The 25,000-nt window shown below is 38.8% G+C and overlaps 2 protein-coding genes across 5 annotated transcripts in view; one reads left to right on the top strand and one right to left on the bottom strand.

Annotated features, from left to right (window-relative positions):
• atp8a2 (ATPase phospholipid transporting 8A2) overlaps nucleotides 1–25,000 on the bottom strand; it is a 701,479-nt gene that overhangs the window by 536,206 nt on the left and 140,273 nt on the right. The window lies entirely within an intron of this gene.
• cdk8 (cyclin-dependent kinase 8) overlaps nucleotides 3,989–25,000 on the top strand; it is an 80,970-nt gene continuing 59,958 nt past the window's right edge. For 2 of the 4 annotated variants that reach the window (XM_048597585.1, XM_048597584.1), the window contains exons 1-3: nucleotides 3,989–4,059; nucleotides 16,690–16,800; nucleotides 20,303–20,443. In XM_048597585.1, coding sequence (XP_048453542.1) covers nucleotides 4,036–4,059; nucleotides 16,690–16,800; nucleotides 20,303–20,443 — 276 coding nt within the window. In that variant the 5' untranslated portion in view covers nucleotides 3,989–4,035. Of the gene's footprint in view, nucleotides 4,060–16,689; nucleotides 16,801–20,302; nucleotides 20,444–25,000 lie in introns of those variants that run through there. The other 2 variants (XM_048597586.1, XM_048597587.1) reach the window with 2 other exon arrangements.

Raw genomic sequence — 25,000 nt, 5'->3', positions numbered from 1 at the left:
TTCCAGGTATCTAAATATGTCTTTCCTGGTATCATTCTAGTAAATCACCTTTGAATTCTCTCTAAGGCTTTGACATCCATCCTTAAATAGGGTGCTCAAAACTGAATACACTACTCCAAATGTGGTCAGACCAATGATTTGTAACGGTGTAGCATCACTTCCTTGCATTTATACTCAATGCATCTATTTATTAGAATTAAAATTAGATTTTATTGTCGCATGTACTCATGTACTTCTGTACTTGGTTAGAGTGACAAGTATACAATGTTGCTGTTCCTGGTGCCATCTTAAGTACAAAGGTAACGAGGTAAAAAAATCTTAGGTATAAAGTAGAAAAATAAAGAAACAAAGGTAAAAGTTAAACCGTACAGTCCTTCTTAGCACTAAGTAGAAAAATAAAGCAATAAAGTTTCATAAATTTATAAACTGAATGATCTTCTGAACCATCTTAATTGTATCAACTTGCTTGGCCACCTTCAGAAAATCATGTATGTGAGCCCTGAGGTCCCTCTGCTCCTGTACTGCCCTCAAAGTTGTACCATTTGAGTCTGCATTGTCTCTCGTGTTTCTTCTACCAAAATGCATTACCTCACATTTCTCTGCATTTGAAATCCATCTTCCAGGCGTCTGCCCGTTTATCCAGCTTGTCATTGTCTCTCTGAAGGCCACTCAGCATCATCCTTACAATTCATTATTCTGTCTAATTTAGTATCATCTGCAAATTTAGAGATTTTGCCCTTAACACCCATCTCCAAATTGTTTATGTAAGTGAGAAAAAGCAAGGGTCCCAACACCGATCTCTGGGGAACACCACTTTCGACTCTCACCAACATTAGAAATATCCGTCTATACCTTCTCTCTGTTTCTTATCTTTTAGCTAACTTCTAATCAATGTTGCCAAGGACCCATCGATCCCAGACATTTCTAATTTGCTAACCAGCCTGCTATGTGACACTGTATCAGATACTTCCTGAAAGCCCAAATATACAACATCCACAGAACCACCCTCATCCACTGCCTGTGTCACCTCATCAAATAACTCAATTAAATTTGTCAGACATGACCTGCTGTTGACAAAGCTATGTTGACTCGAAATATATATTTACCTTATCCAGTGTTATGACCTCCATCAGTTCTCCCACTATTGATGTCATGCTGACAGGTCTGTAGTTTCCTGAGTTATCCTTTGTCCTTTTTGTAAAGAATGGTGTCACATTTGCAATTCTTCAGCCTTGTGGGGCTAATCCTGTCATATATATTTTGAAAATTATATATTGGCTTTATTATCAAACGTTTGAATAATTGCTCTGGATTCTGCTCATTGGTTTTCTATAGGAACTATTTTAAGCTTTCAGCAAATATTTTATAATATGCATGGCCATAGTTTCTAGCTGGCTAACACTAGCGCTTTTGCTGCAATCATAGAACCATGAGTTTGACCTTATTCCTCCTCTTTGTTACTTGGTTCAAATTTTTTTTTTTTTAACGTACTGTAATTGTAGCCGACTAATTATACAGATTACAAAAAGAATTTGGGAGAGGATTATTCATCCTTGTTTTACACATTGCTTTAGTTGGGCACAGATAATATTCTCTTTATTAATTTTTAATTTTTTTGTAATTTTGTGGAAACTAAGAAATGCAGTAAATAGGGTGGGGAAGGAATGAAGAAGTAGAATGGTGTTGAAGTTATTTTGCTAAAATGTTGTAAATGTACACTGAGATAACTCACTTGCACATTTGAACAGTTGTAATTGTAACATGAAAAATATTCAAGCTTTACTTAGTGTAAGTTTAACCTTCCTGCTTTATTCGCATCAAATTTCAATTTAATTATTAATGTTCAATTTGATACAACTACTGTTGAGTACTTTGTGGTACGGTTCAGGATAGAATTAGTGGAATACTGCATGGAGATTGTCAACTGAGAATTCCATTTACTACATTAGTAGTAAACAGTGCATGGATCCAAATATCTATGCCTCTTCTGTGTAATCAAATCTTGCCATTCCTGTTCATATTATGCCATTTTTAGCACAAATGGAGGAGGAAATTGTGGGACCAAGATCTGCTTTTTTTGTATCAGCACTAAACAGATTTGACTGGTTAATAGCAGTATGGTTATTCTGTAAGGTTTTTGGGTGTGTTGTGCGCTTGTAAGTAAAGGAAATATACTCTGGAATTAAAATTTAAGAAAACACTGTTCCCTGCAACAATTTAAGGAAGCAGTACGGAAATTAGCACCTAACTTCCATGTTTTGGACTGTGGGAGGAAACTGGAGCACCAAGTGGAAACTCATACAGTTACGAGCAGAGCATGCAAAATCTGCTTTTACATTCATCCTGCCAAAATGAACTTCATATTTTCCCACATTAAACTCATCATTTACTAGATTTTTGCCCTTTTTGTAATACCTGATGTTCATTTGTAAACTCCTTTTGTCTACAACTATTTTTGTTGTCTGTGAATTTAGTGACCAAGCCTTTGTTCCCCTAATCTAAGTCATTGAAGTAAATTGTAAAATGTTGAGGTCTCAGCACAGACCCCCATGGGATTCCACCTGTCACATTCTGCCAATTAGAGACCTATTTATGCATGCTTTGTTTTTTGATAGCCAGTCAGTCTTTTATCTCTGCTAATATGTTACTCCTCGACATCGTGAACTTTATTTTCTGTAATAAACTTTTATGTGGCATCTTATCAAATGCCTTCATGAAATCCAGTATAATAGGCATACAGGCTCCCCTTTATACACTGTACATGTTACTCCTTTAAAGAAGTCCTCATAAACTAGTTCAACATGATTTCCTTTTCACAAAACCTTGCTAACCCTTCACAATCTTCTGACAAAATTTTTCCAGAATTTAGAGAATTTTGTAAAATTAACACCAATGCCACATTATCCACCTCTTCTAAGAACCTAGCACGAAGCCCATCTGGATCTGGGGACTTGTCATCCTTAACGGCATCAGAGTTTGGTTGATATTGCTTCTCTTCTGCACTAAAATAAAGTAACGACAAAATTAAACATCCATGGACAAAGCTTCCATATCCACAATTTTTTTACCAATTTTTAACCTTTTTAAACAAGCTCTGTACTCGTGAATTTCATCATTCATGGGAGTTCTCGGAAATGAAACCCTCACAGGTATGGAGGAATAACTGTAGTTTCTCTGTCCCTTCACTTCCTGATTTTCAGATGTAAGTGGAATTTTTTTTTGTATGCCTCATTGTGATGACTGAAGAACAGCATAGTGGCAGTGTGGTTAGCACTGCTGCCTCACAGTGCCAGGGGCACAGTTTCGATTCCAGCCTTGGGTGACTGTGTGGAGTTTGTGCATTCTCCCTGTGTCTGCATGGGTTTCCACCGACATTCCAAAGATATGCAGGTTAGGTGGATTGGCCATGCTAAATTGTCCCGTCGTGTCTGGGGATGTATGGGTTAGGTGGATTAGCCATGGGGGAAATGTGAGTTATAGGGATAAGGTGTGGGTCTAGGATGCTCTTTGGAGGGTCAGTGCAGACTCAATGGGCAGAACAGCCTCTTTCCATGCTGTTGAGATTCTGTGATTCTATGAAAATGTTTGGTCAGGATACGAACACACAAGTGATCGAGAAATGGAATTTGATGAAGTTTTGTTTCTGGGGTTCCATCCTGCACAATTTCCTGTAGTTTAATGAATGATGTCGGCTAAATGCTGTTTGCTATGTCAATGGAAGAGTTTGCCATTTGCAATATGCTTCGCTCATCTTAATGGTTAGGCGTGAAACTCGAATTCAGAAATTAACAGCTGTAAGTGTGGTTCAAAAGTTAACTTAAATTTTATGTAGTTACTTTCAAAAAGAAACATGGTAGCTTTCTAAAAATATGAAACAAACATTTAATGAGTACACACAATTATTTATTTTTGTCAGAGTCTTTGTGCACTATAAGCCCTGTTCTGCAATAAATTGTTTTTATTTTTATATTTGTTTTGTGTAGGAAAGATGACAAAGACTACGCTTTAAAACAAATAGAGGGTACTGGAATTTCTATGTCTGCTTGCAGAGAAATAGCAGTAAGTAAATACTATTGTTTTTGTTTCAAATGGAAAACTGGAACAAAAAGAAAATGTTACTTTTTCTTGAGAGTAAACAATTTGTGACAAATTTAATAAAGCTCCTGTTGGCTATTGGAAATCAAACAATTAGTCAATTTGAAATGTGGACTAGGCACAACATTGTGTATTGCCAAAAAAAATTCTGAATCCAAACAAGTAATTGCCCATCCCCATAAGGATGACATCTAAATGTGCTGATTGCAAATTTCTTCTTTGTTAACTGTGAGTTCTTCTGCTGAGAACTTACATTGAGGTCTTGTGTACTTTTTATTGTGTTAGATGGATATTGATTTATCTCATTGCCATAATGACAAAAAAGACTGCAGTTTGTTTAAAAATTGTGCTGTTTATTTAAACAGACACCACCAAAGGACAGAGATTCTTGGAAGAAGCATTAATCTTTGTAAATAATTTGGATGCATGTGAGGGAAGTGGAGAAAAAGAAAAATGGATATGCAACTTGTATAACATCTGTGGAATCAGGAAGTTACTTTACCTCAATAGCCCATTTTCTGAAAAGTAATTATTTTATAACCTTTCTCTAAAATAGCTTTGATTAGCGATTCTTCCTTTATCACTTGATCATAACAGCACAGAAAGAGGCCATTTAACCTATCAAGTGCATGTTTGATTATGGGATAAAGTGAGGGAAGGATTGTTGTAGTACAAGTACACCAATGTACTGATGCAACTTCTGCAAGAACTGTGTCTTCTTATTTTTGCCTTTAAAACTGGACTGCCATGAGAACTAGTAAGAACTGCCGATGCCGGAGTCTGAGATAACACTGTGTGGAGCTGGAGGAATTCAGCAGGCCAAGCAGCATCAGAGGAGTAGGAAAGTTGATGTTTTGGGTCGGTGTTATCTCTGCCATGGGAAAGAACTATCTTTTAAAAACAGGATTTACCAGGCTTGCTGCAGAACTTCACAGCAAGGAATTTGATTGTGAACTGTTTTTTTTTTGTGGCCATGGGTTTCTTCGGTATGCAGACAATCCGAGATTGAGGAGTTGTTTGCAATTGAAGCTGATTGGTTTTCCACTAACTGAAAGGTTTGAATTGGAAACAAATTACAGAAATGTAGGGATGGAGTACATAATGAATGGTCCGACCCTGGCTAGCACCAAAGATCAGATGGACCTTGGTGTGCATGTAAGTCAGTCCCTTAAGGTAGTGGGACAAGTAGATAAAGTGGTTAAGAAGGCATATGGGGATACTTGCCTTTATTGACTGAGACATAGCATTTAAGAGCAGGGTGGTGATACTGGAACTGTATAAAACCTTGGTTAGGCCACAGCTAGAGCATTATGTGACATTGTGGAATCCACATTCCCAGCTAGGAATGAGCAATAAAAATACTGGCCAAGCCAGCAATGCCCATATCCTATGAGAAAATAAAAAAAATTCTTTCGTCAAAAAGTGAATTATTTCTGTGGAAGGGCAACATACATATAGTTTGCATAAACAATACCTGTCAAAGCTACATGTATCAGACTAAATGTAAATACTACTTATCAGAATGCTGTCATCAAACAACTGTGTTTCATTACCTTTTCACATTTGCTGCACTGTGCTACTTCTACAACTTTTTATATAAAAGATAATTGATCATTCTGGCATTTATCTTGCAAATGGATTCTAGAAAAAAAAGCAGACTTATGGTTATAAACCATTATCATTGTGCATTTTTGATGTCGTAAAGGGCAGATTTTCAGTGAAGCTTGTATTATTGTTTTCATATACTATATGGCTACTTACAAATGGCACGTGCAAATGTAAATATATACCTTATTCCATCACTTTTTTTTATATTTACAGGAAATGTTAAGGATGTTTGTTTTCATCTGCTATGTAAGAAACTCATTAGATTTATGAATGTGAAAATAACCAGATTGGAGAAGTACTTCGTAATTGTTGTTTTTTCTGTTATGGTGGCTTAATATGTATTCCTCACCTCTGTAATAGGTTATTACAAGACTAGTTCGTGTTGAGGGGCTTTGAAACTTTCAGATTTCCATCTGTCTTGCATGCTTTGCGTTGCAAAGACTATGGTGTCTCAGTTATTGCCAAATAATATATATTTCATTTATACAGTTCATGAGAAGAAGAGGGGCTGGCATAATTGTCACTAAATTGGTAATTGAGTGTCCCAGGTTAATACTCTGAGGACGTGGGTTCAAATCCCAATATGGCAGGTAATGAAATTTGAATTCAATATAATCTGAAATTAAGAAAAAGTACTAGTAAGCACTGTTGATTGCTCACTAATGTTCTTTTGTAAAGGAAATCTGCCATCCTTAACTGGTCTGGCCTACATCTGACTCCTGATCCACAGAAATGTGCTTGACTCCTCATTGTCCTCTGAGTGCACCAAGCAAGCCATACATTTCAAGACAATTAGGCTGACATGCCAATCTTGCCAGCAATGCCCACACCCTATGTAAAAGTGGTGAAGTTTATTCAAAGGAGAAATGGGCAAACAAGTCTGGCTCAAAATAGAGGTTACTCTACAGTTGATCTGGATAAACATGAAATCCATGCACTTGTTAATACATTAAAAAAAAGCAAATGTTGGAAATACACAAAAACAAATCAGTATTTGATTGCAGAATCTTTGTTAATCTGTGCTGAAAAAATTAACCCTACTTTTTTCCTTCCATGAATCCATATTTCCGTTCTGTTTCTGCTTTTTGATTTTCTAGCATTTGCTGCATTCTTCATCTTTTATATCCAGTTTTCCAAATACTGCAAGTCCATGTTACTCTTGACTTGGGATTGTGCATCCAAGCATGCATTATGTAGTGCCACTTAGCTTCTCTGTTACAAAGCTTGCTGAAACAATAATAGTCTGTTATTCTGACACCAGAGCCGTGCAATCAAGTTCTGAATGGTGATTCAAACTTTGGATATAACATAATCCTTCCAAACATTTGCCGAATTTTGGAGTGATTGAAATATTACAGAACATGCCAACACAGAAACTGGTTTTTTGGCCCAACTTAGTTTATATCTCACTCAAACATTCTGGAACCTTCCCCATCACCAGAACGCTTGATATCCTTTACCCTCCTACAGGCTTCCCCTTAACTGTATTTACGTGATTTGCCTCAATTGTTCACTATGGCAATATGTTTCAAATTTTCTCTAATCTCTTGGAAGTGAAGTTTATTTTGAATTTTCTATTTTTTTTCCTAGCGGCTTCTAGTTTTGCCTTTTGCAATGTGGAAGCATCTGGTTCAAAACCTTCAATTTCAAATAACTTGCTTGCTTTTCCAAAAGACAATTTATTCTTTCCTGGTGGATATAACATAAGAACTTGGATTGGACAAGGCAATTCAGCCCCTTGAATTTACTCCATCTTTTGGTACGACCATAACTCATCTTGGCCTTAACTCCACTTTTCTGCCCAGCCTCTCTAAACCTTCAACCTGTTACTAATTTAAAAATTGTCTATCTCTTCCTCAAATTTACTCTATTGTGGCTTTCACCCCCTCTTGGTTAGTAAATTTCACAGATTTGCAAATTTCAGGAAAGTAGTTTCTCCTCATCGCTGTTTTTAATTTTGCTACTCCTTGTCCTAAAACTGTGACCTCTCATTCTCTAATTTCACAGTTCTAGTATTCTTGTAGTGAATTATTCTTGCACTCTCTCCTTTTACTTTTTTAGCCTTCTTTAAATCATTAGAGAATCATAAAATCCCTACAGTGTGGAAGCAGGCCCATTGAGTCCACACCATTGCTCTGAAAAACGGATTACCCAGATCCACGCTTCTATCCTATCCCTGTAACCCTATATTTCCAACCTAGTCCACTTAGTCTGCATATCGCTGGACAGCATGGGCAATTTAGATGGTCAATCCACCCAACTTGCACTTCTTTGGAATGTGGGAGGAAACCGGTGCACCTGGAGGAAACGCGCGCAGAGAATGTGCAAACTCCACACAGACAGTCGCCCGAGGCTGGAATTGAACCTAGGTCCTTGGCGCTGTGAGGAAAGGGGACGTGGCTGAAAATCCAACAAAGGCATGGAATGCAGATCATGTCAGAATTTCTTTTAGTTGCCAGGTTGTGTGCCACACATAGCTCTCCCCAATTTTTTTTTCTACTTGGAAAAATATGTTCGTTCTATAAAATCCAAGTTTGATTTCATGAGAAAATATTATGTATAAGTTGTACACATGATGTCAAGGTAACGTGCATGACTCAGATCCAGATTAGGTCTCTCTTCCGATCTCAATTACAGGTGAGGGAATGAAGCTACCTCTGGCAAAAGAAGCATGAAAGGGGACAGGTATGAGGTGCAGGAGGGATAGATTGGAAGAGGGTAGTGGCCTTTTAATTGTGGTGGTGACAATGATGTGAATTGGGTAGCCTGAGAAAGGGAATCTGCCTTCTCTGACAGTCCTGAGTATCCTCTCCCCACAAATCCAGCCATATATGTCTTGATTATTCAGATGTGTTGTGACATAGATCATCATACCATGGAGAGAATTATTTACTCAAGGGCGTTGACTCAGGAATAATATTTCTAGCCGCTGAACTTGGCACAAATTTACTTTTTATATTTGAGGGGTGAGTGCAGTTGCTAGCTATGTCAGCATTAGTTTCCCTTCCCAAAGTATCCTGATGATGTGGTGAGCTATTTCTCGCAATTGTTGCATCCATGATTTGTAAGTGTGGCCACAGTGCAGTCATGAACGGACTTAGAAGGTTTTGGCCCAGTGACTGTGAAGGAGTGGCTATATAATTGCAAATTAGGATGATGTGTGGCTTGGAGGAGAATTTGCAGGTCGTGGTGTTCCCATGTATCTACTGGAATTGACCTTCTCGATGGTAGAAGTCATAGGTTTGGAAGGTGCTGTCAGATGAGTCTTGATGAGTTCATGGAGATGATGCAATCATGGTGAGTAGGTTGGTATATTTCAGATGTTTGCATTGGAATCGTTCCCAGATGTCAAGGTTAATAATGTCACCTCTATGTGACCATAGTTGCTGACCAAAATGTAATTTTTCACAATTGTTTGTGTTCAAATTCATTTGCCAATTACATATCCATGCTGTAAGTTTAGTAATGTTGTCTTCTCTACTTGTGAAAATATTTCTCAGTATTGATTATTGCTCTTCATTTGATGGTATTGATTCCAAAGTCTAAATCATTAATATAAATGCGTTTTGCCTAATTTAGCAATTTAAAGATTTACAAAATACTGTTGTTTTGATTGTGCTTTGGGATCCTGCAATATTGGCAGAGGAGTACCCAATACACAGATTTAACAAAATCCATCCAACTACCTTTTCAGTAACGAAAAGGGAGAAAACTGCAGAAAATCAAGATGATTGTGGCTGCACCCACCACCCATTTCTTGAGAATAATCCATTACTTTAAGTTTTTAACCATCATGTACTGAACTTACCGATAGAGAATTTTCCAAATTTCTAACTTGTGCTCTGTTGTCAATTTATGGTTAGTACTTGGACAGCACTCCCCATACCATATGGGATACGTTGAGATCATTGTGTGGAATCAGGTCGTTTATTCCATCCAGCCTGTTTTGATGTTTTGCCTTAATTGACAGGTCATAGGCCAGGTTGTATGATTATGACTGTATCTGCTTCTGCATGAATACCTATGCCTGAATTTTGAGCTTCTGCCTTTTCTTTTAGCTTTGAAAGTAAACTCCACAGCTTCATGATTCTTTGTAAATAAGCTTCTTCTGCCGTTTAATCAAAACAACTTAGATTTATTTGTATATATGTGTGTCAACTCATTTTAAATTTCACAGTTCCTGACATGTCTGATTTTATCTGTATTGTGTACTTTCGATTTCAAACAATTATGCCACATAGACTCAACCTGAGTTCTAATGGGAAATACCACAGCTGTTCAAATCTTACTTGTTCTGGGTGACAACCTCTGACCACTCTGGTGTCTAGGCATCCTCTCCTGATCCTGGGAGAATAGGACATTCTGCCAAGCATGACCTTCTGGACCCTACTGCAAAACAAAGTGCCAATGTTCCTCTCTGTTCCATGTTCCAGGTAAATATAAAGAACCGTGCAGGGCAACTGCAGAATAGCAATGGTTATCCAAGTGCACCATGCCTTTTAAAGATAGCACAACACCAGAAATGCCAGTCCACCCTGGGCTGGAGGTGAAATGAGGTTAGAATCCAATGAGAGGGGCATGATAGGGGTGGCGTAGGTAGTTACTGAGGCACGTCTGGTAAGCTGCTCGGAAGACACTTTATGCCTTGCAGGGTGACATCCTCCATGCAACTCGACAGAATTAACTCTGCCAAAAAAAAATAAGAATCAGTCTATCGGGTTTGTTTGCAAATAGCCAAAGTATTAATGAGTGAAAGAAAAGTGGCTACATTCCCTGGATCTTTTCACTGATATTTAGAGATTGAATAGTAACCACTTCCTCTGGTTTGTAAATCATTACGTGGAGGTGCCGGTGTTGGACTGGGGTGGACCAAGTCAGAAATCACATGACACCACGTTATAGTCCAACAGATTTATTTGAAAACACAAGCTTTTGGAGTCTGTCCTCCTTCAGGTGTTAGTGAGAGAGGTAGTATCAGACACAGAATTTATAAGTAAAAGATCAAAGGCTCACACCAATGAGGATGTACTCAACAAACCTAAGATGCTGTTAAGTCTTTAATCAGTTAGAAGGTTTTAATTGATTTGATATGTATATGTAAATCCCAAATTCCTTTCACATCATGGTTCTGAGAGGTTTTATTCATGTAAAGAAGTGGTGACATTTTAGACAATGTTGTTAGGTGTGAGACCTTGTTTAGAATCTGTTTGTGTTTTGGTTTGGAGTCAGACTGGTTTTATTTCTAAAGTAGGAATTTCTAAAACACCATACTGACAGTCTATAAATTTGTGCTTTTTGAACAAAATAGAGTGTATCTGCAAATATAAATTCACCACATAGATTTGTGTGTGTGTGAGAGAGAGGGTATGCATGAGAGAGAGAGAGAGCGAGGGGAGGGTAGAGAGGGGTGTGTGTGTGTGTGTGAGTGAGAGAGAGAGTGTATAGTGTGGTGGGGTCACCTGTAGTGCGACATGAACCCAAGGTCCTGGTTGAGGTTGTCCTCATGGATAAACATGGCTATCAGCCTCTGCTCGGCGACTTTGCATTGTTGTGTATCCTGAAGTCCGCCTTGGAGGACGTTTACCCAAAGACCCAAGGCTGAATGTCTTTGACCGCTGAAGTGTTCCCCGCTGGGAGGGAACACCTCTGTCTGGTGACTGTTGCGCGATGTCCATTCAGCCATTGTTGTAGCGTCTGCATGATCTCGCCAATGTACCATGCCCCGGGGCATCCTTGCCTGCAGCGTGTGAGGTAGACAACGTTGGCCGAGTCACATGAGTATCTGCCGTGCATGTAGTGTGTGGTGTTCCCACGTGTGATGGTAGTGTCCATGTCAAAGATCTGACCTGTCTTGCAGAGATTACCATGACCGGGTTGTATAGTGTTTTGGTTGATGTTGTCCTGAAGGCTGGGCAGTTTGCTGCAAACAAACAACCGCCAAACCTTAAATAGACCATTGGAGGTGTGGGGAAGATCTTGCCAAGGTGCTCGTTATCATCGATAATGTGTTAAAAGTTGTGAAGAACATGGCGTAGTTTCTCTGCTCCCAGGAAGCACTGGATGACAAAGGGAACTCTATCGGACGTGTCCTGTGTCTGTCTTTTGAGGAGCTTATTATGGTTTTTTGTTGTGGCCTGTTGGAACTGACCATTGATAAGTTGAGCATCATTTTCTGTTCCTGTGAGGGTGTCCTTCAATACCGTCAGGTGTCTGTCTCGTTCCTCCTCATCTGAACAGATTTTGTGTATGCGTAGGGATTGTCTATCGGGGATGGTTGTTTTAATATGTTTCGGATGGAAGCTGGAGAAGTGCAGCATCGTGAAGTTATCCATGCGCTTGTGGTAGAGTGAGGTGCAGAGGTGCCCATCCTTGATGCAGATGTGTGTGTCTAAGAATGAGACTGATTCTAAAGAGTAATCCATGGTAAGTCTGATTGTGGGATGAAACTTATTGATATCACTATGTAGTTGTTTCAGTGATCCCTCGCTTTGAGCCCAAAAGAGAAAAATGTCATCAATGTATCTGGTGTATAACATTGGTTGGAGGTTCTATGTAGCAAAGAAGTCTTGTTCTAACCTTTGCGTGAAAATGTTGGCATAATGGGGAGCAAATCTGGTCCCCGTGTCGGTTCCATGTGTTTGGATGAAGATCTGGTTGTCAAAGGTGAAAACGTTGTGGTTGAGGATGAAGCAGCTGAGCTGTAGGATGGCGCCTGGAAATTGGCAGTTGGTATTGAGTACTGAGGCTGTTGCGGCAATGCCGCTGTCGTGGGGCATGTTGGTGTAGAGTGCTGAAACATCCATTGTGACGAGGAGTGTTCCTGGTTCGACTGATCTGTGGGTGCTGAGTTTCTGCAAGAAGTCTGTAGTGTCGCAACAGAAGCTGGAGGTTCCCTGTACAATGGGTTTTAAGATGCCTTCGACATAGCCAGAGAGGTTCTCACTCAAGATCGTTCAAGTGTGTTGGCTATGTGCATCTTTGGAAGGCCGTAGAAGTCCCCTACATGGGAATTATGTGGGATGAGAGTGCGTAGGGTACACTCAAGGTCTGGATCAAAAGTCTTGATCGCTCTTTGAGTTGATGGGTGTGTTCTTTGGCCTGTTCGGCAGGTAGTTGACTGTAGTGTTCCTAGTTGTTCAGTTGTTGGTACACTTCCTTTCAGTAGTCCATTCTATTCTGTATGACAGTGGCTCCTCCTTTGTCTGCTAGTTTGACAATGTTGCGATTGGTCTCGGAGCATGGATGGAGTTGTATTGTGCCTGGGTGGAGTTTCGCACAAGCTTGTGCAGCTGATAAATCTGGCATTCACACGTTCTCTGATGGCTTGAGCATACCTGTCAAGCCCTGGGCAATAGCCCTCCAGAGAGGTCCAATTCGACTCCTCCTTTGCCCGCTCCACCATGGATCTCTCTGACTGATCTGGTTCGTTGGTTGTGTCATTGGACTCACTGCTGACATCTTGGAAGAATTCCCAGAGTTGCATTCGTCTGATGAATTCCTCTGTGTCTGCTGCGAGACTGGTGGGGCAGAAAATGAGTCCTCGGCTGAGAACTTCAGTCTCGTCCAGTTGAAGGATGTGGTCAGAAATCACACGACACCAACGGTTCACACCATTTACGTATGCATGTTAATCAATTAAAACCTTAGAACTGGTTAAAGATTTAACAGCATCTTGGGTTTGTTTAGTACTTCTTTATCAATGGTGTGAACCTTTGATCTTTTACTTATAAATTCTGTGTCTGATACTACCTCTCTCACTCACCTGAAGATGGACTGAAGCTCCGAAAGCTTTTGTTTTCAAATAAACCTGTTGGACTATAACCTGGTGTCGTGTTATTTCTGACCTTGTCAATCATTGAAGGGGCATCATTGGGCTAAAATTCTGGAGCTTCCCCCTAACAGCATTGTAGATGTAACTACACCAAATAGCCTGCAGCAGTTCAAGAAGGCAACTCAGCACTTGCTTCTCATGGGTAACTAGGCTTAGCCAGCAAAACCCACCTTCCATGAATGAAATGTAATATTTTAGAAATGCTGTCATATTCTGAAAGTGTACTGATTAAATAGCTAAAAAGAATGAATTTGAGGTTAGAATTTTTCTGAATCCGCATTGGTTTTAGGAACATGTAATACTGTCCTTCAAGCTGTGAATTGGTGGAGACTTGTATTTGCAGATGAGACAAAACTTGTAAGTATTGTAAAGTCTAAGGAAGATAGTGTTGAACTTGAAAAGGATATCGGCAAGTTGGTGGAATGGGTGAACAAGTAGCAGATCATGTACAAAATAGAGAAATGTGAAGTGATTCATTTTCATAGGCGAGAAAAGATAAAGGGCACAATTTTAAAAGAGGTGCAGGAGCAGAGGAGTCTGTGTGTATGTATGCATAAATCATTAATGGTGGAAGGATAAGTGGAGTGTGTAGTTAATAATAAAACATGTCATATTCTAGACTAACTGAGGCATAGGGTACAGCTGCAAGGGGGTTGTACTTGGCTAAGACACCTGTTTGTCCTCAGCTGGAATATTGCTCTTGTCTAGACACTACAGTTTAGGAAGGGTGTGATGCCATCAGAGAAGGTGCAAGGACATTTATGAGAATGGCTTCAGGAATGAGCAGCTTTGGATATGAAGATAGGTGGAGAAGTTGGGATTTCTTTTCTTGCAGAAGAGCCAGCAGAGAGGAGAGTTGACAATCATGTTGGGTCTGGATAGAATAGATGGGGAGAACTTATCACTTGATCAGCAAAAGGAACAAAATCCATAAGAGAGAGGTTTTTCATGCAGTGAGCAGTTAGAGGCTGGAATTCACTTCCTGATTGTATAGTCAAGACTGGTTCAATTAATGTATTCAAACCCAATTCAACTGCTATTTGAAAAGGAGCAACGCAGAAGGTTACAAGTGTAAAGCAGAAGAATGGCATTATGTGAAATGCTAGTTTGGATAACTGGTGCAGTCACCATGAGCTGAGTGGCCCTCTGAGTTCCAGAGGGGAGGGGAGATTGACTGCCATAGAGTCATAGAGTTATACAGCTGGAAACCGATCGTTCATGCCAACTAAGTTTCCCAAACTCAATTAGTCCCACTTGCCTGCATTTGGCTCATGTCCCTGTAAACATTTCCCATTCACGTACCTATCCAAATGTCTTTTAAATGATGTAACTGTACCATTTCCTCTGGCAGTTCATTCCACAGACTACCCTCCGTATGAAAACATTGTCCCTCAAGTCCCTTCCCTTGACATCAAGTCCACGGTAGACTGACTATGGTATCAAGGAGCCCTAGGAAACCTAAAGTCAATGGGAACCGGAGTGGTGGAGGTGGGGTAGAAGCCTGCTGGTTGGAGTCACACTCAGCGCAAGGGAAGGTGGTTGGCATTGTTGGAAGTCAATAATCCCAGCTCTGCAAGTGTTCATCAGGGTATTTTTTTATTTTTTTTTTTGCCAAATCACCGTGACTTTTTTGTTGTTTATAGTTGTTAACCGCCACCAGTAAATCACCTATGCAGCCAATTAAGATATTTATATGCTTTAAGTGCAATGCAAACCATTAAAAGTGAGGGAGAAGTAGGGAGGTTGGGAAAGGGCTAAATCAAAATAAAGTTGAATCGGTGTTCCTCAGAGTATTGTATTACTTCCAGACGTTTTTAGCTGCTTCATCACCGACAGTCCCTCCATCCTAAGATCAGAAGTGGGGTTATTTGCGGCTGATATCACTGTGTTCAACTCAGATATTGAAGTAGTCTATTCCAAGTGCAGCAAGATCTGGACAATATCCAAGCTTGGGCTGATCAGTGGCAGGTAACGCTGCACTTCACAAGTGGCAAGCTATGAACATCTCCAACAAGAGATAATCCAACCATTGTCCTTGGGCATTCAAGGGCATTATCACTAAATCCCCAGCTATAAATATCCCATTGACAAGAAACTGAACTGGACTAACCATTATAAATATTGTGATTACAAGACTGGTTCAGTGGCTAGGGATCAGGCAGTGAGTAACTACTCTCTTGACTTCCCAAGATCTGTCCACCATGTGCTAGGCACGTGTCAGGAGTGTGATAGAATACTCACTGCTTGCTTGGATGAGTGGAACTGAAACAGCACTCAAAGCTTAATACCATCCAGCACAAAGTAGCCTGCTTGTTTGGCTCCCATATCAATATACTTCCATTCACCCACCAGTGCTGCAGTGACAGTAATGTGTTCCATTGACAAACTGATCTAGGCTAACCATATAAATATTGTGATTACAATAGCTGGTCCGAGGCTAGGAATCTTGCAGTGAGTAACTACCCGAATAGTCCACTATCTATAAGGCACATATCAAAATTGCCCTCCACACCATACCCTACCCTGACTTGGAATTATATTTCCATTCCATCACTGGATTAAAATCCTGGAGTTTCCCCCCTCACAGCATTGTGGATGTAACTGTACCAAATGGCCTGCAGCGGCTCAAGAAGGCAACTCAGCACATGCTTCTCGAGGGTGACTAGGGATGAACAATGAGTGCTGGCTTAGCCAGCAAAACCCACCTTCCATGAATGAAATGTAATATTTTAGAAATCTTGTCATATTCTGAAAGTGTACTGGTTAAATAGCTAAAAAGAAGTTTTTAAAAAAAAAAGAAACAGGCACAGGTTGATGAATTCAGTTTGATATGGAGAATTCCTTTTAAAGAAATTGTGCAATTGAGCAATAGTTCTTTTGATTCTTTGTAAACAGCCAGTACAAGTTTGTCCATTGTCCACTTAAAACCTTCATCTCTTAAACTTTTTTTTAATGCCAAAATAATTTTAAGTGCAAGAAAAATGTATTGGTCACTATAAAATTTTGGGCCTGGAGTGTAAATTAAGTTAGTAATTACATTTAAAAATCTCAAGATTTTAAGAATAAACATGAATTGAAAGACGTATTAACTCTCAGACAACAGACGAGTACATTTCAGTTGTCGTAACCTTAATACGGTATATTTTCTTCCACAGTTGCTGCGGGAGTTGAAACACCCAAATGTTATTGCTCTCCAGAAAGTATTTCTGTCACATGCAGACAGGAAAGTGTGGCTATTGTTTGATTATGCCGAACATGATCTCTGGGTAAGATCTACCTTTCTGGGACTGCTAAGTATTTAGTACAACATTGCTTAATTTTACTGCTTATGCCTCTAAGCTAGCCTGAATGTTTGAACTTCATCTATTTCAAAAGATTGTGCAGTTGATCTATTTGGTACCGTATTAATGTCAAATTGACTAATCATAGCTCACATATTCTAAGTGATTGAATAGCTACAAAGTGAGTATCTAATTTTTTTGCCAAGTTCCTTCCACACAATTTTGTGCAGAATTTGGTATGGAATTGTTGGAACCTAATGAAAAGGAAATACAAATTATTGTCTTCTTCAGACTTGCCTAGCTGGTTGGTAAGAGGCAAGTTTCATTTTACTGTTTCCTAATTCCACTTGCCTAGTAAAATTGAACAAGTGAAAGATTATGACAAGTTGCAATAACTTTCATTGTTTTGCAGGGAATACGTCCCCAGAAAATGTTATCCCACTCTTTTTATTCAGCAGAGAGTTCTTTGAGTGGATATAGTAGATGTGTTGTATTTGGACTTACAGATGTGTTTGATAAGGTACTGCACAAAAGTTTGTTATAAGAGAAGAGCCCATGGTGTTGGAGGTAGCACATTGGCATGGATAGGAAACAGCAAGTGGGGTTATGGATTCCTTTTACAGGTTAGCAACCTGCAATTAGTGGGGTTCCACAGGGATCCATGCTGGGGCCACAACTCATTCATGTTAATTAAATGGAGGAAGGAAGTGAATGTCGCCAAATTTGCAGATACAACAATAAGTGAAAAGGCAAGTTGCGAGAGAGATACTGATCAGTTAAATAAGTGGGCAAACAATTGGCAAATGGAGTACAGTGTGGGAAAATGTGAAACTGTACATTTTGGAAGGGAAAACAGTAGACCCATGCTATTTAAATAGAGAAAAACTGCAGAAAGCTGCAACACAAAGTGACTTATAGAATACTTGTGCATGAGACACTGAAAGCTAGCACGCAGATTGCAGCAGGTGCAATCAAGAAACGTAATGGAGTGATGGCCAGTGTTTTAAGCGGGTTGGAATAGAAGAGTAGGGAAGTCTTATGGTAACTGTACAAGGCGTCGGTGAGATTCCTGCAACAACTGCAAACCTTTTTGGTCCCCTTATTTAAGGGAAACATGTTATTTCGTTGGGGGCAAATCAAAAAATGTTGACTAGGATGATCCCCAGGATGTCTTATGGGCAAGGGTTAAACAGGGTTCAGGGGTAACTTGATAGAGGTTTATAAAATCATGAAGGGCATAGATAAGATGAACAGCAAAGACCTTTTCCCTAAGGTAGGGGAGTTCAGAATGAGAGGTCCTATTTTAAAGTGAGAGGAGAAAGACTCGGAAGGGATAAGGGGCAACTTCTTCCATACAGAGGGTGGTTTGTACGTGAAATGAACTGTCAGAGGAAGTAGATGCAGGTACAGTTACAGCATTCAAAAGACATTTGGACAGATACATGAATAGGAAAGGTTTAGAGGGATATGGGTCAAGCACTGGTAAATGGGACTAGCTAGTTTGGGAAACCTGGCCAGCATGGATGAGTTGGACTGAAGTGTCTGTTTCTTATGTTGTGTACTCTTCCTGTAGGCAGGGACTCTACTCATTGAAGTTTCAAAAAAATGAGAGGGGAATTCATTGAAACATACAGGGTTATTAACGGACTTGACAGACTAAATGCTGATAGGATGTCTAGGACCAGAGGGCATAGTCTCAGGATAAAGAGGTGCCAATTTAAGACTGAGATGAGGAGGAATTTCTTCCCTCAAGGGGTTGAGAGTCTTTGGAATGCCTTGCCACATAGCTGTCAGGGTAGAGTCATGGTGTATATTTAAGGCTGAGATGGATTCTTGATCAGTTGGAGAATCAAGGGTTACAGGCAAAACACAGCAAAGTGGACATGAGGAGCATTGTCAATTATGATCCTATTGAATGGCAGAGCAGGCTTGAGGGGTCAAACAGCCTACTCCTGTTCCTATTTTGTATGGGCTAATTTACATAACATTTAATAGCCAGTTAGAGTACAATGTTTATTTTTAATTTAATTGTATTTTCAAGTGTTTGACAATGCATCTCTTTAGTTGGTCAATGTTATAGTTGAGCAAAAAACCCTCTACTTTCCACAATATGAACATCTTGTGTATTAATTGCTTTATACTATAATTAATTTCATTCTTCAAGTAGCGAAGAAGAATGTTCGTGAAAATGAATGTTACTAACTGGGCTAAGACCAGCAGAAGCGATGGTCTACAGAATTTCATCAGAGGTCAACTTTATTTTGTTTTTACAGCCTCTCTTGATTTACTTAAAAAGAAATTAACACTGAAAGCTATGCTACAGAAAACAAACTGCATTTCTTATGTCAAATAAATTGTGTGTGCAGCTGACCTATGACTGAGCTTTGAGGAATGAAGAAAGGCTATTCAACCCTTCTCATTCAGTCTGCCAAATTCTTTTGTTGTGCAGATTGCAAGAGTATGTTTATCAAATTTCACTTTAAAACCTGTACCTCTGCTCTGCTCTGCTGAATCAGCTTAATTCTGCTAGCAATAGAGTTTTTGCTGCAGTACTTAGCAGTCTGCACTTTTTTATTCAATGTCAAAGTTGTTATTTCTTAAAAATGTAGCAAGTAAGTTTAAGTTTTTAATCTTGCTTTCCAGTGTTTATTTTTTCAGCTTGTTATCTGGCCACTTATCTATTTCTGACATTATTTCAAAATTCATCTTAGAAACCGTTGTTAGTTGTAACTAATCTATGGAATCCATTAAGAAGTAATGCCAATTATGTTGTCTTGTTTTTCATCTCTAAAGTCAGGCTCTTAGAAGCACAGACAAATTTCTATTTAGCATTTTATTCAGTTGTCACTAAGAGTTGACAGTGGTTCGGTTAAATTAATGATGAACTATCTACGTAAAATTATCTTTTATAGTTGGTAAAGTCGATTTGCATGTAATGCTAATTATGTAATATTCTAAATAAGTAGTTATTCATAAAATTTTATATTTTCAGCATTTCTTTTGCTTGTAAAGTACAAATCAGAATGAAGCATTGCTTATTCCTTGGACCACTTTTGCTTGGAAGTAATAAGTTATTATGCTCTTCAGGAACCCTTGTGCATTGACTAGCTGCAGAAGGAATTCAGTCGAATAACATTTTAACTGATTGAATGTTCGTTGTAAGTCAGTTGAATTTTGGTTGAGCTTCTAATGCATAAATGTATTACATTGCTTCAGCAGTATTTTTATTGCATTTTGGATGTTTAATGCAAGAAAAATTTTTGGATGGGGGTTTCATTTTAGGTAAATACAAATGGAAATCCTTTTTGAAGTGTTCAGATTTTGAGGGAAGAATACATGTCAGTGTCTTGAGGTAAGGGATTTTCAAAATGCTTGTCTAACACCCAAGGAATTATTCTCCGGAGTGCACTTCAGAAGTAAAATAGTCCAAGTCTTCGAATCTCCTTTTTCCATTTCTTTAATAAATATTTTCTTTTTCTTTTCTCAGCACATAATCAAATTTCACAGAGCTTCTAAAGCAAACAAGAAACCAGTTCAATTACCTCGAGGGATGGTGAAGTCCCTATTATATCAGATTCTAGATGGCATTCACTACCTGCATGCTAACTGGGTGTTGCACAGGGATCTGGTAAGTGATTTGTCAAGGGTATGTGAAATGGATGCCTGAATTGTCAGTGGCTAGGTGGGAATAATTTTATCATTAGTTACTTTAGGGACAGTATCTTACTTGAAATATACAATGAGGGGTTTAACTGGAGTAAATGCTGAATAACAGAAGTGCCATATGTTTCCCTTGGCGACTTGACATTGATACTAAGAAGAAATTTAACAAATGAGTGAATTATATTGCCACACTTATTCCACTTAAACCATTTTCCTTTTGAGCACATTTCCTTGTGTTACTGAATACAAAAACATCCACAAATTGTGGAAATGATATCTTGAAAGTAATTAATTTTGCCAACCCTCATCTGGAAAAAAGAAACCTGTAAGTTCAAGGCAGGATACCCGTAATCCTGTCTTCAAATTTAACATTGTGACTTTTTAAAAAAAAACTGCTTTTTTTTTTGTAGCATTTGTCCACTTCCCCAACTACTTGATAAATTGTAGGGAGCTCCCATGCAGATCCTTGAAAAGATTTATTAATTTCAAAGCATCAGTGTTTAAGACAGCTCAACCTAGTTTGAGCCACTGAGTCGGGAGCTGATTTTCTGGGGTGTTTTATCAGATTAAGTTTGCTCTTTAAATTCCAGCTCTTGAGGAAAATTAGTTTGTTCCAAAGTCTCTCTGACCCTATGTATTGTGTACAGAGTGGCTAGGAGATGATATTTTCAATAAATATATAACATAAGCTCTTCAGGATCATGCCTCATGGTAGACTGGTTAGCAAGGTTAGATTGCACAGAATAGAGGGAGAACTAGCCGTTTGGATTCAGAACTGGCTTGAAGTTAGAAGACAGAGGGTGGTGGTGGAGGGTTGCTTTTCAGACTGGAGGCCTGAGACCAGCGGTGTGCCACAAGGATCAGTGCTGGATCCACTGCTTTTAATCATTTATACAAATGATTTGGATATGAACATACGAGGTATGGCTGGTAAGTTTGCAGATGACACTAAAATTGGAGTTGTAGTAGAAGACAGTGAAGAAGGTTACCTCCAGAGTATAATGGGATCTCATTCAGATGGGCCAATGGGCTGAGGAATGGCAGATGGAGTTTAATTTGGATAAATGAGAGATGCTGCATTTGGGAAAGACAAATCAGGGCAGGACTTATACCCTTAATGGTAAGGTCCTGGGGAGTGTGGCTGAACAAAGAGACCTTGCAGTCAGGTTCATAGTTCCTTGAAAGTGAAGTCGCAGGTAGATAGAATAGTGAAGAAGGTTTTTGGTATGCTTGCCTTTATTGGACAGCGCATTGAGTATAGGAGTTGGGAGGTCATGTTGTGGTTGTACAGGACATTGGTTAGGCCACTATTGGAAGACTGCGTGCGATTTTGGTCTCCCTGCTATAGGAAGGATGTTGTGAAACTTGAAAGAGTGCATGGATAAGGTAAAAAGGCAAGGTCTTTTCCCCAGAATGGAGTAGTCCAAAACTAGAGGGCATAGGTTTAAGGTGAGAGGGGAAAGGTCTAAAAGGGATCTGAGAGGCAACTTTTTCACGCAGAGGGTGGTGTATGGAATGAGCTCCAGAGGAAGTGGTGTGGACTGGTACAATTACAACATTTAAAAGGCATCTGAATGGGTATATGATTAGGAAGGGTTTAGAGGAAAATGGGTCAAATGCTGGCAAATGGAACTAAATTTATTTAGGATGTCTGGTCGGCACGGACGAGTTGAACTGAAGGGTATATTTCCATGCTGTATATCTCTATGACTCTATGTAAACTTTTGTGTTAACTTTTTGCACCTTTTTAGCTCCAGTACTGTGTTCTGAAAACAAAACTTTCCATGTTAATGAGCTCCATATACGTTCTTTGTTCATCCCTATTGTCGTCTTCTTGCCACATAATATCATATGGTCCTCCCCCTTCAGTAATTTTCCTTCATGCCTGGACTTGCCTTTGATCATGTCCAACTTCCAGTATTTATATTGCGATTAATTTAATATGCAAGGGTAACCCTTTTGAATCTCCGTCCTATTTTGCATGTTTCAATGTGTATGGATTGATTGATTGAAGTAACATGCTGTGCATTATATGTTACAACTAAGTTCATTTCAATAATTTCTTGTGACAGTATTTGTGTATTATTTTACTATAACTGCAATGTGAAAATCTAATTACATTGAAGGTTATTTACAGCCATCATTTGACATTCCAATGGTAGATTTATCTTCAGCCTATATCAACAAAGTAACAATTGACGCAATCTGCTACTATAATGCATTAAGTAATGTGCAGCTTACTAGTGTTTTGCCCAAGTTCAAGATTAGTGATGTGTGGCTGAAGAAAATTTAGTCGTTTGCTATAATAACAATCTTGAATGGTGAATGTTCAATGTATGGTCCGTTTTTGAGTCTTGGATTCAAGGTAGATTTTTATGAATTGCTGGATATCCAATTGGTTTTCTTCCCTTTCTCTGGACGTCTGACTCACTTTCATGATCATAAAATCATAAAAGAAATGTCTGCCTTTGCCACATTTATTGAAACTTGTGGAATGATGAATAGATAAGTTCACTTTATCATATTGAATTAGAACAGAAGGAATTGTGGGGACACGGGAAGATAAATATTCAACATGGTCTGGTTGGGCTGAACAAACCATTTCTTGGCTGTCACTTCCATGTGTTTTACTGCATTTGTAGAATGTTTCTGTAGTTCTCCTTTTGATAAGTCTGTTCAAGAACAATGTGAGTCAATGGATTGATATGTTGTCCTTTCAACATTGTGGCTGTTTTCCAAATGTAACCTGGACTGATGATAAATTTCTCTTTCCTGGCTGCAAGTGTCTGACATGGCATTTCAACTCATTCCAAAGATACAAAATTATGTACACTTCAGAATTAATTTGCTATCTTGGTTGTACTGCAAGGTTTGTTGCTATCAAAGGTAGAAAGGATCACACTTGGTGCTGAGAGAGTTTCTGGTTAAAATAGATTTGTTGGTGAAGGATAAAGTGAACATTTTATCTAGATGTTGATTTTTGAGTCCTAAGACTAGAGAAACATTCTGTGATCTCTGTCCATCACAAAATTATGCAAGTAAAAATAATAACCAACTGACAAAAAATGCATCTCCCATTGATTAACCTGCTCAATTACCCTCTGAATTTAATGGAACATGGCATTTTGCATGGTACATTTTAACGATTTATGGCTGCTTTGACTTCTTGTTCACTTCTTGTACTAATTGAAAAGCTGGTTTTAAATTTGACCACTTGAGGGTCTGTTTTGTTATTTTGATAGGCATATTGTTGGTTGGACTCTTGGATTGGTCTTTAATTTAGGTGACTGTTGTTGTTAAAACCTTTTGCATAATAATTGCAGTTTGGAAATGCATGCAACTTGAGAACCTTCTAAACTTATTTGAGGTGGCAAGAGACAGACAGATGAGATCCATGTACAATAGTGTCACCGTATAGAACCTATACATTCAAAACTAATCAGTGGAGCTTACTGTAGTCCAACCGTCGTTGTTTGTTGCTTCTTGTATTACTGAAGTAAAAATCTTGCATGTTTGATGCCAAACCATATCCTGTTAAAAATGAATGCCGTAAAGACTACCAATAAATCAATAATGATACTTAATTAATATGTACAACATTTTTCTTAGTACTATTTCAGCATGCATTCCCTCAAACAATAAATATTAGTTTTCCATGCATAACCTTTACTTACTAAATAGATTAGAAAGTCTTCAACTGCATATTCTGTTGTGAAGTATAGAATCACATCTGAATTTCCTCATTTTACTACATGAGTAAATTTTTGAAGTTGCTGACAGCTTTAGAGGCATAATAATGGCAAAGACTGACACAGGATATGCAAAATCTGGGTCATGGAATTTTAAAGATAGAAATGGAGTTGCCCGTCATGTCTATGCTGGAGATCTTGGTCTCATTACCTTGCTACTTCCCCATGTCTCTTTTTAACTTCTTTTCTCTCTAATGATTCTGTTCCCCATCACTGTTCCTTGTGGGGTGTTCATTTCCTGACAAACTGAAATATTTCTTTATTTTTTAAAGGTTATCTGAGACATATTCATGATCTTGAGTGTATGTGCACTAGTTATCAACTCTTCTTCATTAGAAGTAGTTTTCCCAATTAACCTCATTAAAACTGCTCTCTATAGCTAAAATAAGAGCAGAGTTAAGGTTATACATGTCCCTTGGGTGGCATCCTTATTTTTCACCACTTCTGCCCTTTAAACTTCTTTCAATGCTGACGCACCCAATTCCATTCACCCGATTTTTATTAACCATTTCTGTTTTTGAAAATACGTATAACCTCTGCTGCATTTTCTTCGTCACAATGCTCATTTGCCCAGTGAGCTCTTGAGAATAGCTAATATGGATGTAATAAACTTAAGTTTGTATTAATATTCTACCATGTCTCCAGCTGTATAGTCTATCCATTTCTTTAGTGAAGCAATCTTTTGGCATGGCTGAATAGAGAGGTGTTGAGAAGGAACTGGATACTTAGACAGCTATCAATAATGTTGTTTTATTTTCTTTTCCTCTGAAGGG

This window comes from Rhincodon typus, chromosome 6 (assembly GCF_021869965.1).
Source record: "Rhincodon typus isolate 14 chromosome 6, sRhiTyp1.1, whole genome shotgun sequence".
Taxonomy (NCBI): domain Eukaryota; kingdom Metazoa; phylum Chordata; class Chondrichthyes; order Orectolobiformes; family Rhincodontidae; genus Rhincodon; species Rhincodon typus.
The sequence above is the reverse complement of the archived record's forward strand: the minus strand, read 5'-3'. Positions and strand labels throughout refer to the sequence as shown.